Source organism: Humulus lupulus, chromosome 7, assembly GCF_963169125.1.
Source record: "Humulus lupulus chromosome 7, drHumLupu1.1, whole genome shotgun sequence".
Lineage (NCBI taxonomy): Eukaryota > Viridiplantae > Streptophyta > Magnoliopsida > Rosales > Cannabaceae > Humulus > Humulus lupulus.
The window spans coordinates 111929922-111944283 of NC_084799.1; the positions used below are offsets into that span (position 1 = coordinate 111929922).

General features: G+C 35.6%; 1 protein-coding gene across 1 annotated transcript; it reads left to right on the forward strand.

Moving 5' to 3' along the window:
* Positions 1-9201: 9201 nt before the first annotated feature.
* Positions 9202-12389, forward strand: LOC133789837 (uncharacterized). Its single transcript, XM_062227550.1, has 5 exons — positions 9202-9359; positions 11206-11271; positions 11360-11416; positions 11723-11788; positions 11881-12389. The coding sequence occupies exons 1-4, from the start codon at positions 9213-9215 to the stop codon at positions 11786-11788; spliced, it is 336 nt and encodes a 111-aa protein (XP_062083534.1). The 5' UTR covers positions 9202-9212; the 3' UTR covers positions 11881-12389.
* The last annotated feature ends 1973 nt before the right edge of the window (positions 12390-14362 follow it).

Genomic DNA, 14362 nt, shown 5'->3' on the forward strand with positions numbered 1-14362 from the left:
TCTCAAATTAGCAATGGCTGCAAATGATCCCATCATTCCTGAGTAGGAAATTCTAGATGAGGATGAGTACCCCCAGCGCCCTAGAAACAACCCAAGGTGAATTCTAATCCCAATGAGAGGAGTAGTTCATCCGACTCTTTGGGACCACCTGCTCCCAAGGATGACGAGGATAAGTACTACAATCTCAAGAGATATGTCCCAATCGTCGAACTCGAGAATCGCCAGCTACGTAATCAATTGGCAGAAGCTAAAAAATGCAACGAAGAGCTAGCCAGACTAGGTGCTGAAGCACAGACGGCTCATGCCCCGCCTCCGCAAAATGCCCAGGCTTCGCCACTGCGGGACGTTCATGTCCCACCTCGTAGGCCTCGGGGGCGGCCGCATAAAAATGCGGCCACCAGAAGAGTGGAGCAACCTCCGCCACCAACAAAGCAGCCTGTCCCATCGAGACCCCGGAGAGGTAACCAGGCCGATGGTGCTGCCAACCTAACTACAGAGGCACCAGCAGGAATAGGGAATAACCGAGCCCCCTCAGAGGCTCGAACCCGAAATCCTAGTGCCACGCAGAATGTATAAGAGCCTGACCGAGCTAATTTAGGGCCTTCTAGGCCCCATAATGGACGATAGCCACCCTCTCCAATAACGCACCCACCATCGCCAATAAGGTACCCCTCACCAGTTCCGAGGGATGCACAACCATCCCATCGTGATAGGGAAAGGCGAGCTGGGCGAAGACATGGGATTGAAGAAACTGCTAGGGAGCATAGAGGTCCCCATCCCACGAGGAGCCGAATGTCTCGATCTCAAACTATTGAGACAAGGAGACCAGGAGGAAACCCATCTCATAATAATCATGCAACGAGCCATGTCAGCGAAAGCTCGGGTGACACTAGATCCATGATTATATATAACCCGGAGCCTAGGAACACTGGAAATCGAGGAGATCACCCAGATTTACTGGAGCATTTAAACCATAATCGAGGATGTGATTATCCCCCGAATCCCGATTTGAGAGATCATCTCAACGGGCGCAAACATCCCGCGCCGAGGCGAGGAACTGGAGCTGTAATCAATGATAACTAGTTCCCCCTTATTCAGGCTAGACCTCCCATAGATCCAGTCCAATAAAGGATTATGCAGTTGGAAAGAGCATTAAGGCTCTTGCAGAATGAATGTTGCTGGGAACGGGAGGAAGAGTTCAATGAGGAACTCGAGCCCTTTGCCCTCCATATCTCTAACACCCCATTTCCTCAAGGATTTAGAATTCCTCATGTCCCGCCATTTGATGGAAATTCAGATCCATACAACCACTTAAGCACGTTCAACACAATTATGTGAGCCAGTAATGTGGGATACGAGCTCAGGTGTATGCTGTTCCCAGCCTCTCTCACGGGACCAGCAAAAAACTGGTTTGAAAAATACAAAAGACATTCGATTGCTTCTTGAGACCAACTATCGAGAGATTTCAAGAAACAATTGAAAGCCATGGTCGGCATCAGGCCCGACCTTGACCAATGTCCAACAGCAGCCAAATGAGTCACTGAAAGGTTTTCTCACTAGGTTTAACTTGGAAGTAGCTCAATCTCATGATGTCGACGATAGTGGCTATTTAATGGCTGTTCGAGCTGGAGAAATGCCTGGAAGTCCTCTCTAGGAAGATTTGCAAAGGAAGCCTGTAAGGTCCTTAACCGAGTTCAATCAACGAGCACAGAGGTTTGTTAATGTACAAGAGGCGAGGTCCGCATTGAATATGACCTATCAGCCCGTAACTACGGCAAAAACAAACTCTGCCTCGACCTCGGCAGATCCTATGACTTCGAAACCCCTCAAGGACAACCCTTCTAAGAGAAATTAAAATGAAGGGACACCCAGAGGCAGATGGGGGAAAGATACTTCTCTGTATACAAGGTGTATACCGAGCTCAATGAGTCTCGGGAGAATATTTACCTTGCTAATGAAAACCAGGTCCCTTTCAGACGACCTGATCCCATGAGGAACCAAAAAGTAAAAAGAGACTCCAAAAAGTACTGTAGATTCCACCAAGACATCGGACATACAACCGATGAGTGTAGAAATCTAAAGGATGAGATCGAATGGCCAATCTCGAGGAGGTATTTCAGACAATATGTAAGGAACCGAAACCCCATTCAGGCTTCCACCAGCCAGAGGGCAGCAGCTACACCACCTGCCTAAAACAACAGCTCTCGACCTCGGGAGGATGAGCGACCCCCTCCGATTGATGGAGAGGATGTGATAACTATCTCCAGGGGGGGGGGGGGGTTCATATCGCAGGAACGGACAAGAATTCCCATAAAAGATATGTCAGTGAGTTAAAAACTAGTGACGGTTCTCCTTACGAACCCGAACCTAGAGCTCCGATACAACAAAGGGTTTAAACACAACCCATAACTTTTACAAAAGAGGAAGCCTCTCACATATTGTTCCCTCATAATGACCCTCTGGTCATCACCCTTCAGCTCGCAAACAAGAAGTTGCACCGAGTCCTAATTGACAACAGAAGCTCAGTGAATATCCTCTATAAGGCTACTTTAGAAAGGATGGGACTTGCGCTTCGCGACCTAAAAGCCTGTTCAACTACGTTGTATGACTTTTTAGGAGAAGGGATTGCCTGCATGGGTCCATCAAACTCTCTGTAACCTTGGGAGACTATCCAGTCTCTATGACCAAGATGATGGAATTCGTCGTGGTGGATCTCGCATCGACCTATAACGTACTGCTCGGGAGACCCGCCCTAGTAGGGCTGGGGGGCAATTTTGTCCGTTAGGCATCTCGCCATCAAGTTCCCAACTTTTAGTAGCATCGGGACTCTAAAAGGGCACCAGCTCGCAGGGAGATAATGCTACAACATTTTCGATAGAGGGAAAAAGCAAACAAGTGCACAAGCACTTGTTGTGATTCAAAATAAGGATGGGACAATCTTTAAAATAGACGAAGAAATCGACCCTAGAGTATAGGAGAGGGGTGACCTTGAACCATTGGAAGAGATCGAAGAGGTTAAGCTCGAAGAAGCTGACCCTCCAAAAACTTTGAAGGTAGGAAAAAGCCTTCTTGAAAAAGTAAAATAGCAATTAATTTTCTTCCTAAGAAGAAACCAGGATGTGGTAGGGATAAGCCCGATTGTAATGAGCCACGCGCTCAATATCGAAAAAAGCTTCCCCTCGAAGCAACAAAAGCGAAGACTCCTCGACGATGATAGAAAGAAAGCCTTTAAGGAAGAGGTTGACAGGTTAAAGGCCAATCGGTTCATACGAGATGCCTTCTATCCTGATTGGATCACCAATCCGGAATTGTTGTTTGTTGACGCCGTTTTTTGCCAACTTGAAAAGGAGAGATATTAAACAAAGATATATCAGAGGAAATAAAAGAAGATGAAAAAACAGGATCTTTTTTACGTGGTTCAGCAGTTAAATCTGCCTAGTCCATGAGTCTGTGTTATAAGTACTTGAGAGTTTTCTAGATACTTTTCAGGGAATAGTTGCCCAGATTTTTCTCTCAAGAACTCGGAAGTTCGGCCCCCTACAAATGGAGTTTCCTTCTCTACTTATAGAGAAGGTTTTCAGAATTCATTCCCACATATTTCAAGAAGATATTCTGTAAAAATCAAATAATATAATTCCATTTAATGCCTTATTTCCTACGTACACGGAAACATCTCATAAAATGTGGGATTGGATAACAAATTGTATAATATCCCTTAAACATTGGGATTTCACAACAATAAACACATTCATATGTAACTGATTAGCTCAGATACGGAGTCCATTACATCTCCGAGACTATCTGTTAATCACGAGCTCGTCATCTTACTTCGCCTATGTTTATCGCAAGTATCCATTTATGAAGTCATCACATTCGAGCTTACACTTAACGAGCCTAGATTTCAAGATTATAACTTCTCATTCTCAAAATATGGGTGTAACATTTTTCCCACTCAAAAGTATCAGTTCGAATCCTACGAGAAGGAAACTTTTGAACTACCCTTCTTGGAAACTGTACCATTAACCGCACTCAAGTGTGGACACGCGTCAACCAGGGATTGCTCAACCAGAGTACTTGAGTGCTCTTGTACCATACCCACGTCTATTCCTCTGCCACCTTTATGCTTCCATCACTTCATTTGTACCTGACCGTCAGATTAGATACGAAATCTGGTCAATGGCTCAGATTAGCCTGACCTTTGGTCTCCTTTTGGGATTTGCGTATATATAGCTTCTTGTCTTCTCTTCTTCTTTACTTTCATTTTCAAGCTTTCGGAGAGAAGAAGGAAAGACCTGAACCCACATATTGCCTTGTCTTTGCATGTTCTCTAAACTGAAAAAATAAAACAATCCTGGCCTATTCGACTTCGTGAGCTCATCCTTGCAACCACTCCTCCGGTCGTTGATTTCATTGTATTTGTAAGCTACAGTGTGTAAGTCTCTGTTCTTGACCCCATATGTTCATAGTATATATATTTTTTTTCGTGTATTTTGGTATTTCTGTTGCACTTTATGCACATTTACCAGTTTTGCACTAGAATGTTTTTAGCCGATATTGTGTAGATTTTAGGTTCTTCTGATACTATGGGTTTCAAACCCAGATTTTGCGTAGAGGATGCAAATATGGCTTTTTCTACTATTGTTATTTAAATTACAGGTAACGTATCATGTATACCAAGAAATGGGGTATGGAATTAGGGTTTTAAATTGCACGTTTCTCGAAAGTATGACCTTTTTGAGTAACCACCAACTTTTTCCCTGAAAATCCAGGATTCTTTAAAATAAATCCACTTCCCCCCCTTCGCGTTAAATACACGCTTGAAGCCTGACTCTTTCAATAGCTCAGGTTTATTCCGAGTTCAATCCCGTTCTTTCGATCGAGCTTATTCCATGGTTTCGAGCATTCGAGCTTGAACTATCGTGAATTTTATCTTTTATTTCTTGTATGCCTAGCCCTCACCCTTTTCTTTCTTGCTAGATGTCGCAGAATTTTGAAAAACGGTGGGGGTCAGTGCTTGCAGTTCCCTATTCTCCGACAACTCCGAGCCCTAAATCGCCCTTCACTTGAAATCAGGGGCTAATTCGCGAGCACAAAGTGAGGTGTGAGCAAGAAGATATTCGAGCTCACTTCTGGTGCCAAATCGACGAGGTTGAAGAGAGAAAAAGGAAAAAACTTCGGGTTGTGATCTATCCAGACCCAGATCCCGAGCTTAGACCGATCCCTCTTGACCCCAAGCTTAAAGTAACGGTTGCCTTCAAGACAGATGATCTTACATTCTATCTAATGGAGGAGTCATCAAGTCGTCCATCCACCTCATAGCCGACTACCATTCCTACCTCAAGGGGGGAATTTTTTGAGGCGGAGCAATATTGGAGCTCGGTTTCTTCACTACACCAAATATGGATTTCCATAACACATAAATATAAGACTATCTAAAAAGTATTATAATATATTGAATGTTAGTGAAGAAGAGGCGACACTTTTGGGAGAAAGCCTGCCCAAGTAATTCAAGAGGCGCCAACTTTTTTTCTTTGGATTATTTTGGAATTAGAAAATAGTCTATCTACTAATGCTTTTGTTTTCTTCTTGGAATCAATTTTTCCCATTTATCTATCTATCTCTCTCTCTCTCTCTCTCGTATTCTTCCCCATCTATCAACTATCATCATTCTGAGTTACTCTTTCCTATATTCCATGTACCTTCTCCTGCATTTGTCTCTCTCCTGAAGGCACTCTCTCTTTGCTTTGGGTAAGTCATCTCTCTCACTTTTTATTTTGTTCATTATTGTCATGTATTTGTTAAAAATAAGGGTTTTATGTTTTCACTTCTTGTTCACACTTTAATACGAGACTCTAGGTTTCCTCTAATCCATCTCTACACATTCTATAGAGGATAAAGAGATTGTGTTTCTCTTGTTGTCTGCCTTAATTGAACCCTAGTTACTTTCCTTTGGTTTCTTCTTGGCTGCCATTATTTCTAGTTGGTTGTTATGGTCTTTCTCATTCTTTTAAGCTTTATTTCCATAATTTTTTTTCTGAATATGGTAGCTGGTTTTTTTTTTCTTTTCTTCACTTTTGGGTTTTTGGTTTCAGGTTGTTTTCCTTGGCTTGTAGTTGGTGGGTGTTACTGTTGATGCTTACCAAATCACTGAGGCTGCACCGAAGGTTCTAGTTTTCTCAATCTTGACTATAGTTGTTGCAGCTTTTTTATTCGAATGCCTAGCTAATATTTTAATTTATTTGTAATGCTGTAGACGTAAATGGGTTTTGATCTCTTGGCCCATACGAGCTTCATAATTTGTCAATGAATAATTTATGCTCTAGTCATTTACTTTAAAGAAAATAATAGAAAAAGTAAACAATTAAGTCGATTGAATTGACTATACAATTTAATTGCTCATATAATTAGTCACATCCGTGAAATAGATATAGTGAAATGGAATTGCATATGAGTGAGCGATACACCTCCTGATATATATAATTAAACCCATGTATTGTTGTAGGTGCCCTATTATTCTTTAATAAGAAGAGAAATGCATCGGTGAGTTGAAAAACAGAGCATGTTTATTTTTTTCCGTTCTTCATTTATCTATTAAAGTGTGAATATAGTATATATATATATGGGAAAATAACTTAAAGGCACTGTCAATAATGACCAAACTAATTGAAGGCACACATACATGCTTCTTGTTCTTGGTAGCTTATTGGCTTAGATAAAGTAAACTGCATGTTTAATGTTTTGCGTACATAATAATATAGATCATAATAGAGTGTATCCATATGAGATGAGCATTTTATATTATTGTAATAACATGGCCTATATTACTACTTGTTAATGAATGTGGCCCCACTACTCACAACTACAAATGTATATAGATAAAACTATAAATATATTTTCTTTGGATGGTGGAAGAGGTTTTCAATGTTGTGATTGTTGCAAGTAGTCATTACTTTATCTCTATCTCTCTTTTTCTTTTTTTTTTCTTTTAAAATTAGTGGGACTCAAGAAAATTGATTTTTGAAATCATAAAAGATTTATATGTATGCATATATGCTATGGTTGCTTCAGTTGGCTACAATGAGAGTTTGCTTCCTTCTTTTGTGTGTGTATATATAGATTATATAATTTAGTAATTTTTTTTTTGTTTGGATATATTATTTAGTGTTGATTAGGTATGGCACCACACTACTTTTTCTTGTCACAAGGAATGGAAGCACACCTAATCCTTGATTAATTAGTTTTTGTTTGTTTTTACTATTCTTCATATTACTATATGATGTCTACATATGTGTATTTAATAAATGGTTCATATAATCAAGATCACTAGTATAACATTAATTATCTAAGTTCTCATTATTCAACCCAAATATTAATTTACTACTACTTTAAAAAAAGAATGTAAGACACTAGTTGAATTTTTGCTTTTCTAAATCAAAATTTTAGTCCCTTCAAAAGAAAAAAAATCATAGTCTTTTTTCAAAGACTTAGTGTAGTCATCTAGTAAATGTTTTTTTTTTTGTCATTATTACTTGCTTCAACAACTCTATTATTGTTATTGGTTTCCATTATTTCTCTAACAAGATCAGGTATAAATATAGACTATGAAGGAAACATAGTTATTCATATATATGATTTGAGGTTTATTTCTTTTTTTTTAGTATTGATTTATACATGTATATATTTATTTTATCTTATTTTTATCAAGGTATGTGTTGAACTAGATTGATTAAAAATGTTAGGCTTTGTATGAGTAAACTTAGTTTGTCTTATAGGACATATTTTCATATATTAATCATCTTTTTTTTTACCAACTTATTTTTTCCTTTTCATTGCAGATATAATATTTTCAAGCCTTATCCTACTTTATTACTTCTTAAAGAGGTATGCTAAATTAAACTTATACCCTGAAAGCACTTATCAATCGGCAACAATTAATTTGCAACAAACAATATTATGTTGAATGAGTGACCATATAATATGACCTAAATTACATTAAAAAAAAACATTAGGCATAGCTCATATGTCACCATATAGATGAATATTGATAATTGCTCTAATAAGGAGTTGTGTTTGCTACAGAGTTACTTTGCATAATTTCTTGAATGAAGAGTTGTTATTGACACATGGTTAGGTAATGTAATGAATCCTAATTTGCCTATTAGTTTTCTTTTTATATGTCATAAAGTAGTTTAAATTTAGTACGTACTGTTGCTTAGTCTACTAAAAACTTGATAGTAAAATTTCATATAAGTATACTAGATATAAATTTATTTCTAATCAAACTAGTGGTTTGACTTTTGTAGTTTGATAATGATAGAAATAAACTTATTCATGTTACTAATTTTTATGCAATAATGGTTGTCTTTATTTATGTGATTTTGCTATCATGAGGTACCATTTCTTATTTTATTTGTGTTTTATATAAGTCACACACTCTATTTATTATTCTCATTTGAATTTATGTTTCGTTGTTTTCTTCTTCATATTTGCTTATGTTATTATGGCCGGCACACTTGGAATAGTCTACATGCATAGACTAGATTTTAAAATATCTATGAGGAAACCTTGTATAGTTTTAATATTGTTTTGAAGAAATTAATTAAAACAAGAACAAATAATATGTACCAACTTGAATTCGCTAATTTCTTATGTGATAGGTGAGGAGTCTATTCTCTGATAATTGTTATACACAGATAAATTATTTTTTGAAATTATCAAATGAGAAATGTGAGAAATTTGTTAGTAGGAGGTATAAGTAGGTGATAGATTTTGTAGTCGGGTATGCATGAATTGTATTGAGTGAGCTTATTAACTTATGAAGAGTATAGATATCTCGAATACATCACTACAATAAAATCCTCTTTCCACAACACTTAACTATAAGATTATTGAAAAAGTATTATAAGGAAATAGACATGTATATGTATATGACATATATGACATATATGATATATATATATATAGAAATATTTGTTGAAGATCTTGTGTTGAAGGATTTCAATATTGACAATGAGGCTGGTGGAGTTGGTAAAGAAATTATAAAAAGCTTTACTGCCATTGTTAGTAGTAACAAAGGCTCTGTTTATTTAAGCTTGATATAGTTATAATGGCTTTGCTTTTAGTAGTTTCTTGGTTCTCTGTTCTTGGGTTGGTTTCCTGTTTTGTTTATGATTGGTAGTGTTCTTTAATGGGTGCAGAAGCAGTTTTCGTATATGAATTTTGTCGATAAGGATAGTGATATTCTGCATATTGAGCCGGTAAAACCGACTCCAGTTGAGTCTACACTGTTCAAGTTTGTAGAGGAAGTAAAAGATTTAAAGAACCTAGCTGCTAAGCTGCATGCTGTAAATGAATTTGCGGTAAGATATTACTAAAGCCATTCAAGACTGTTTGCTTTGTCTTTGTGGCGAAGTTGCAGTTTCATTTTCTTCTTTGTGGATGATTTGTTTCTTGAATTGGAGAATGAAGGATCCTTTGAAATGGATTTGATATGAACAATGTAGAATTATAGAAAACTAAACATTAAAGTGTAAGCATTTACCGCTCATGATCTAATATGAAACTCATACTTAAGTGTAAGCCTTTTCGCTTATGGTCTATTATGAAACTCAATACTTAAATTGTTAATATCGATATTGTATCATATATTTTCTTTCTTGTTTTTCATGTAAACCTTTGATCACAACAATGATTTTGCTGAAGTTGGCATTTTTTTCACCATTAGCCTTCATGTTGTGATCCTACCCATCATTCAAGATGTTTTCAGTCAATTTTCTACTTTTGACAAACCAAAACCCCCATCAAAAAATGAGAAAAAAAAAAAGAAATTCTAATATACGCTCATGTGGCTCTTTTTAACTTTGATTTTTCTTATCTAGGTTGATTTGGAACATAATAAATATATCGTTCTTTTCAAGGATTGACTTGTTTGATACAAATCTCAACAAGAACTGAAGATTTTGTAATAGATGCTCTGAAGCTCTGAATTCATATTGGTCCATATCTTAGAGAAGTTTTCAAGGACCCAACAAAGAGAAAGGTTGATCTCCTAACATGCTCTTTTCTCTTTTCAGCATAGAACACCACAATTTATGATCATATGTAAACTCAATTAGGTGATGCATGGAGTAGACTGTGATATTTTTTGGCTTCAAAGAGATTTTGGCATTTACATCTGCAATATGTTAGACACCGGCCAGGTATTGTACTATAAAAATTACTGGTATTTAGTTGCTCTTTCTACACATGTATAATTTCTACACATGGAGAAGTAGTTTCTTATTTTCATCGGTATCTTAGCCTCAACATTTTTTTTCATTTTCATTCTTTTGGGATATTTGGTGTACATACTTTCAGTGGTGGTTCCAGCTTTTTGTTAATTATGATTTTTTCCTAAACATTCCAAAACAAGGAAGTGATGCATCTAATATAATAACTATTCGTGATCATAATGCCACTCCAAATCCTTATAAATATGTTCTTTGTACAATTACCATTTCCTGATTTATGTATGTTTAATTGCTTCTTTAAGGTCTTGAATTTTTAAACATAAATTGAATTGTAGATATTTTAGTGTAATTCAGGATTAATCTTTTCTTTATTGTCTTAGTTTATTTTATATGAACCGTGTGTGAGGTTGGTAAATATTCTTAAAAATAAGAAGCTTTCATGGATCTATTAGCCTTTACCCCTGATCTTTTCATTGGTGATAAGATCACTCAGTCCTTCTAGAATTATAAAGACTCTAATCTTGTATTGGGAGTCTGTTGATTGAAGGACACTCCTCTTTACCTGAAATCTATTTGCAATTTGCACTCCAGGCTGTTGAATAAATTCTTCATGTATATTTGATATTTTCTTCCCACACAATAAAAACCCAGCAATGACTAACAATCTCTCCTTCCATATATTTCTCAAACCCTCTTTTTTGTTTCAGATTATTATTTCTGTATTAATATTTTAGAGTTTCTTTTCAAAAATAAATGAATCTATCTTTTTCTCAGTTATGATTTTTAATTTATTTCATGAGAGAGTAGTATTTCTCTTCATGTATATGTATTTGTAGCCTCTTATAACCCAATATTTCTATAGAAATTGTTTCAATCTTTTAAATTTCTCTATTAGTCATATTTCTCTTGAATGATGCAGCTATTTCTGGTCTACTTATTTCCATTGTCCTTATCTTCTTTACATTGATTTAAACAGTGTCAATTATTCAATATCAGTTACTGCCCACCAACAGAAGAAGACATTCCAGAAGGGAAAAGTTTGGTAAATTTTTTAGATTTCCTTACCCTTCAATGGATACTAAGGTGAGATTTTTAATTTTTCATTGTCTTAATTACTAATACTATTTCAGGTTGTAGTGGCATATAATCCCTTTGGTTGGCCCCGTACTGACATTGTTAAAATACCGGTAAGTATATGTTTGCTCAGTTCACATTATCATATATTAGAATATTTGAATGAATAGAATACTCTCTCCAATATGGTATGAAAATCACAATTGCTCAGTTCCTTAATGCTGTCAATTTCTAAACCCAGTAGTTACATATTATAAAATCAGGCAAGCCAACCACAAATGGGCGCTAAAAATGGAATGCTAACTTAAGTTTATATGTCAATTTTATATCTGTAAGGAACTTTTTTATTTCTTTTCTCTAACTTGACAAAAAAAATTTCATGCTAAAATAATGCTCATTTGATTGTCATATATTACAAGGTTGATGTACCAATACAACAGAGCTATCTCTGGTATGGTTCAAGCACTGGAGATTATGATTCTTAGGTAAGCACTTCATGTGCTATGGTTGTCGAGTTATTCAAGTCCCAAATTTGTCCAAGCAATGCCTTAAGTGCTTAAAATGACTTGTCTTGCAGGCTTCAGGGGCATACATTTTCCGGCCTAATGGGGCACGTCCAATTGTTGTTTCAAGATCAGCAAGCACTTTCTTGCAGTTCAATGTATTTATATGTTATTATTTATTTTCTATAAAAAATTATCAGACCAATTTATGATAATAAGCTTTGAAAACAACAAATTAGCCGAGAGCTTCTAATGGTTTTGACTTCTGATCTGTTATCTAATTTCATGCATTTTACAGGTTTCGCTAAAGGTCATTCGTGGAGCTTTAGTTGATGAGATTCACCAAGAGTTTAATTCATGGATCTATTAGGTTATTAACATATTTTCGGATTTAAAATTTTAGGCCATAATGTAAGAACCAAAACTTGTTCTCTTATAATAGTATCAAACAAAAATGAAACACAATCAGATTGCAATTTTCTGCTCTTGGGAACTATCAGACCATAGATTTAGTGTGTGTAGTTCTAACAACTCTTTATTTTGAAAGATTGGTCCAATGAGGGAAAATTGAGAATGTGTTGAATTGCTATGATATAGGCTTTCTAGTAGAATGTTTTCCTTTCTAGTACAACCCTCTCTTTCTCTATTTCTCATCTTTAGATTATCATTTTTTTCACTTCAAGTCTTTCTCCTGTAGTATACAAAGATCATTGCAAACTCCATGCCAGCTCTTACATTTCATACAAGTGTACTCATAGCAGAGAATAAAAGGTCAGATTTAAAAGCGAAAAAACATATTATGATTAATATTTTTAATAATAATTTATCATTACTTTAAAATACAATAAAAATAGTTTAAATGCTTATGCAAGGTTATATGTATTCTTTCAAGTTTTTAAGATTAAACGATTTTGTTTTTCTAGTCTCAATTCCATGTTCTTAAGAAGTCTTTTAACTTTCTCAAACTATATTCCTCAAACAATATTGTTTCTCTCTAATTTTTCAAAAAGTAGTAGGGAAGAGGTAATCTAGTTTTTGTTTGTCTCTATCTTTCTCTACCGAGGTATGGTCTCTCTCTCTCAAGCTCTCTGTGTTAGCCTTTTTATCTAAGATCAATTTGTTTGTGATTATTTGTCTGAATTTTTTTTATTCAAGTTATAAGTTAACTAATATTGTAGCATCTTAGTTTATGCTTCATGAGTTTTTCTCTGTTGATGGTTGAAGTTTGTTATGGTTTCTGTTATGGGCTCAGAATGTTCTCCATAAATTCCACTTACTGATTACAGTAAATTAGTTCTCTGTAGGTTTTTGTTCTGGTTTTGTGTTGTTATACTAATAAAATTAAGTTGCTCTTAGTGGGTTAATGATTTTTTTTCAGTGTTTCCTTATCCCATTTCATCATCTTTAATCTATAGTGGGTCCATTCAGGTGGAAATTATATTAAATGGTTAATTGGCCCTGTTAAAGCTCTGTTACATTATTGTGATGAAACTTTTGATGAATTATATTATTTTTATGTCTGGCCACCTGACTTCAGAAAGTTTCACTCACATTTTACTGAATTTTACTTCTACAAGAGCTGTTGTTGTTCTTTTACTTTTAGTTGTTTCTCTTCTTTGTGTGTACGAACTTTGTGCTGTGTATGTTCTGGTTTAGCAATTGCGTATCAGCAATTACCTTAGCAATTAACCTGCTCTTTATATGTAGAATGGTGTTTAATGGTACATGCAACTCTCTTGTTAGGAGTTTTGGTCATTTGTTTCTATGTTTTCTGCTTTTGCAGTAGCAATTGAATCTTGCTGTTCTATGCTTTTTATGTGTTGATAATTGAGTAACACTTTTATATTCTGAATAGGTCAGTACGTCAGAGCTGTCTTTCTACATTTATGCTTCGTACTTCCTAGAAATTTCATGATCTTCCTATGTAGCCAGGTTCTGAGTTTTTCTCTGTTTGTGGCTTCCTAGGATTGGATCTTTAAATTAATGCTCTTTAAATTAATTCATGCAGGTTCTGAGTTTTTCTCTGTATTTCTTGTTTAATTTTAGAGGGAAGAAGCAGTATGAACCACCTAGGTACATGACAATAAAGACTGCCATTGAGCAGCTCTTGGAAGTTGTGCAAGCAAAAGTAGAATCCGGTAATGATAACTACTACTATTACTCTATAATTCACTCATGTCTTAACTTTGAATTTCAAAGAACTAAATCAGACTTAGTTTATCAATTTAACATTGAATGTTGTTGTATTATGTTGCGTTGCAGTCTGCAATGAAGACACGGAGTGTGCTGGTTTTGCTAGAATTGGAAGTGAAGATCAGATCATTGTGGCTAGTACAATGAAGCAACTTCAATTGCATGTTTTTTTCCTATCAAATAGTACTTTAGAAGTGTGCAACTACTCAAATTTTGACGTGTTATTATGTAAAAAATTAAACTCTTCAAAATTTTGTGCTGAAAGTAGTAACTTTTCAATATGTTGAATATTTAAGACTACTTGAATACTTAAAGAACATTTTGTTGTTGATGACAGTGTTGAATGTTTTAAACTAATTTGTG

What these genes read in the sequence shown, in the direction of transcription:
- LOC133789837 (XM_062227550.1), top strand. Translation starts at nt 9,213, where the DNA reads ATGAATTTTGTCGATAAGGATAGTGATATTCTGCATATTGAGCCGGTA. An exon ending in ATGCTGTAAATGAATTTGCG is followed by an intron (nt 9,360 to 11,205) that starts GTAAGATATTAC and finishes TGATTTAAACAG; the next exon opens with TGTCAATTATTCAATATCAG. An exon ending in CTGACATTGTTAAAATACCG is followed by an intron (nt 11,417 to 11,722) that starts GTAAGTATATGT and finishes ATATATTACAAG; the next exon opens with GTTGATGTACCAATACAACA.